Below are 3,442 nucleotides of genomic sequence, written 5' to 3'. Positions count from 1 at the left end.
CCATACATTTCTTCTACTGCGTTTACATGAGACCCACCTGACAATGAACCCAGACCGGTCAGATTTCATCTCGGTTGCTGGACTGAGACGAAAAATTCTCGCACCGGTCTGAGTTTGTACCGCCCTCATGTAAATGACAACAAATCTTACACCGGGTCCACAACTTTCAAGTCTGAATGCTTTTGGGTCAGCGGTATATTTAGTAGACAAAAGATATCTTTTTTCCCAAAACCAGGCACAAAGCATTTCGTCCTGGTTTCATGTAAATGCTTCCAAATTATTTTCATACTGGTACAAGTGCATACCGGTCTGAATTCATTGCCGTCTCATGTAAATACACCCTTATAAAAATTAGTCACTGCATGTACAAAATATAATTTTATAAATATAGTCACTGAGCTTCTAGAGGTGGGACTGGAAACTAGACATTTCAAAGGGCTTTTTTTCTCAAAACCTAGCCGTACAACCCCACCATTTCAGGATATTCTTCGAAATGTCTAGTTTCAAGAACCCCTCCAGGAGCTCGACCACTATATTTATCACTTTCCTCAGACTTGCATTTATTTGTTAGGTAAACTTACATGATGAATGGTATATGAAATGAATCATATATGAACTGCAGATATGAAATCAAATGAAGCTATGATCTTCGCAGTTATGAATTGCGTAGAGAAGCCTGAAAAGTTTTTCAGGCTTCTCTACGCAATTGTAAAAATTGCGTCCATAACTGCGAAGATCATAGCTTCACTTGATGTAAACTTACATTTTACACAAATTGCAGTGACTAACACTTCAGAAGAGACATTTTCTTTGGAAAATGGCAATGTTACTTGTAAAAGAGAGTTAAAAACTTAAAGCAATACAAAATAATTAATATATATGCCAATATTTTAGTCATGTAAACACCCGAACTCTATCAAGCAAGAGTCACTGTCTTACTGTTACACAAAGCTGCCCTAATTATTATAATCATGCAGTTAAATGTAATTTAACGGAGTTAACAACAAAGAGCGGCTGTGTTCCCTCAAGGGTCTGCGGAATTCTTTTGCACATGCGCCAGTGCATTCGCCTACGTCAACGTTCCTTCATGCCTCACAGTGTTTTGAGAGGCACTTGCACAAATGCATGAGGCAGGGGTCTGCGCTCCCCTGCTTTGTTTGTTTATGCACCTGCGCCAGTGCATGCATGGAGCCATGCCTTATCAGGCTTTTATAAATAGTTGCGTGTGCATGTTCTCATTTTATTCAGCACCTTTGTTGCTGTGTGTTCGATACTATAGTATACTTGCTAAACTGTATTCTCCCTTTTATTCCAGCTCACCCACCCTGTATTCAGTAGAGCTGGACTACAGGTCTGGGTGTACACCTGCTCCTTAGCTTTGCACGTAGCAGGCTGGGTGGGACCCTGACCCTACCTTAGTCTTAGTCACTAGCCGGGTGTGGTAGGCGCCACACTCGTTGGCTTATCCATTACTCACGGGGTGTGCTGCTGCCATCCCCCCTTACCTTCACTTTGCAGGGTGTATTGCTTCCACCCTATAGAGCAATTGCAGAATACCCTGCAACACCTCACCACTATTGCTTCCCCTAGGCAGCATTCTTTGAAGAACGAGTCGGAATGCAATAGAGCTTATTCTTATTCAATGAAATGCAAATACTTTGCGGGGTATTCTGCAATTTAGCCCGCCCTATTTATCCAGGGAGCACCCTTGAACAAGCTTAGTCCCATTTACTGCCAAATGTTTTGTGTGGTTTTTCTTGTGTTTAAATCTAACAAGCGATAAAGGTTGTTAACTGTAGTAAGCCACCTAAATATCCTATCTCCTACAAGTGTCCAATAGCTTCCGCAGTAGAATCAGAATATCATATCTATAGATTCAATAACATTCCTCTTCGTGACACTACGATTTTCTCCACTTTTTTGCAAGTCTAAATCGAAATAATACATCTCACAAATTCACTTGTCATGGCTTTTTAAAACTTATGTTTGTTATTTGTACACTTGATGCAAGAAAAAGATCAAGGCTGAGCTTGAGCTTGTCGAACAAAATAACGTTCGACTGCTCTGCATGTTATTGAATAATTATTAGAACAAATTTTTAAACAAGACGGAAAGGTAAGCCTAAATAAAAGTGAGGCAAAAATAAGACACGGGAAATGTTTTAAGATTTTATCTCGTACATCTTTTTCTTATGTGTTACCGGCCCTCGAAGCTACGGACAAGCTTATATCATGATGAAAATTGAAATCTAAGCTAGCCTCTTAGTCTTCAGGAGAGCCAAATTTTTAAAACAAATCATCCCCACCGAGGCATTTGCGAATAAATCACCTTTTTCCTCCAGGGGTTCGTCCATCTTTGGGTCATTCTTTGGGCTGAAGAAAGTCATAACAACAATTTCTATTCGGAAAACAATTAACCAACGTCAACTAGGCAGATCAATCGAAATCAGCTGATCAATCGCTTACCTTGTAGCCATTGTGGCTAAATCACGTTACATATACGTCCTTTTCATCTTAAAAAAATATCAAAAATCGGTATTTTCGAGGCATTCTAACGCCTTTAAAAGACCTTTCCTACATGTATTTCTCCTTGCCACATAAGGTCATCGCCATGTTGACAATCTGACCTCACGGCCTCCTACCCAGTCCTCTACACGCTATTGTAGGCACGCAATCCAAACACTTTGTCAGAAAGCGTTTTCGAAGAAACTTCTCTTTTCGCCCCATTCAAATTTGAAAATCGCCTTTCGAGTTCTAACAAACGGAATTGCTTGTTACGGAAGTAGAATGTCACAGACTCTCTTGCCGGAGCGAGCGAGAAAGAGGAGCAGCTTTGTAGCTCGCTTTCCCACTCCGAAAAGAGCCTGCCTGCGTGATGAAATTGAGAGGTTGTCCCCATTTTATATCCTAGACGTCTATTGTACAGATTCAGGCTCGTTCCTTTGCAAGCACATCAAGTGAAAGAATAATACAGGGCAAGCTTTCCCGCGGTCCCGCCAGAACTCCTTTCGTGAAAAAAATGATTTTAATGTAAACACTCTTACGGTCAGAGAACAGTCCTATATTATTGGGGGAACTAAGATTGACCGACGGATTTTTTTCTGGTTTTCAATAGCACAAATGAACAAAATGACAGTTAATTTGTTGTTCTCCATAGCACCAAACTTCAGTAAGGCCCTGTTTACAACCAGGTAGGGTAACCCCACTACTAGGGTTACTCCAGCAGGAGGGTCAAAGATGCTTATTTCCCTTTCGTAAACGGTCGTTGCCATTTGAAACGGTCGATGCCATTTTTTAGCTCTGAATTACACTCATTAGGTCTAAAAACTCAAAAGGATGCGGTTACTGGGAGTTGTGTCTCGCTGGCCATATGAGTTAGGGTTCGGGTTCGGGGTTCTGTTTAGGGTGACGGCCAAGAACCCGAAATCGAGTCTTGAAATTTT

The 3,442-nt window shown here is 41.0% G+C and overlaps 1 protein-coding gene across 1 annotated transcript in view; it reads right to left on the bottom strand.

Moving 5' to 3' along the window:
- Nucleotides 1–2,605, bottom strand: part of LOC138021613 (uncharacterized) — a 16,343-nt gene extending 13,738 nt beyond the window's left edge. Inside the window, exons 1-2 of the mRNA XM_068868520.1 lie at nt 2,466–2,605; nt 2,329–2,372 (exon numbers count right to left, since the gene is read on the bottom strand). Of these exons, the coding sequence (XP_068724621.1) occupies nt 2,329–2,372; nt 2,466–2,476 (55 nt within the window). The 5' untranslated portion in view covers nt 2,477–2,605. The remainder of the gene's footprint in view (nt 1–2,328; nt 2,373–2,465) is intronic.
- Nucleotides 2,606–3,442: the final 837 nt, after the last annotated feature.

This window comes from Montipora capricornis, chromosome 10, assembly GCF_036669925.1.
Source record: "Montipora capricornis isolate CH-2021 chromosome 10, ASM3666992v2, whole genome shotgun sequence".
In the NCBI taxonomy this organism is placed as follows: Eukaryota; Metazoa; Cnidaria; class Anthozoa; order Scleractinia; family Acroporidae; genus Montipora; species Montipora capricornis.
The sequence above is the reverse complement of the archived record's forward strand: the minus strand, read 5'-3'. Positions and strand labels throughout refer to the sequence as shown.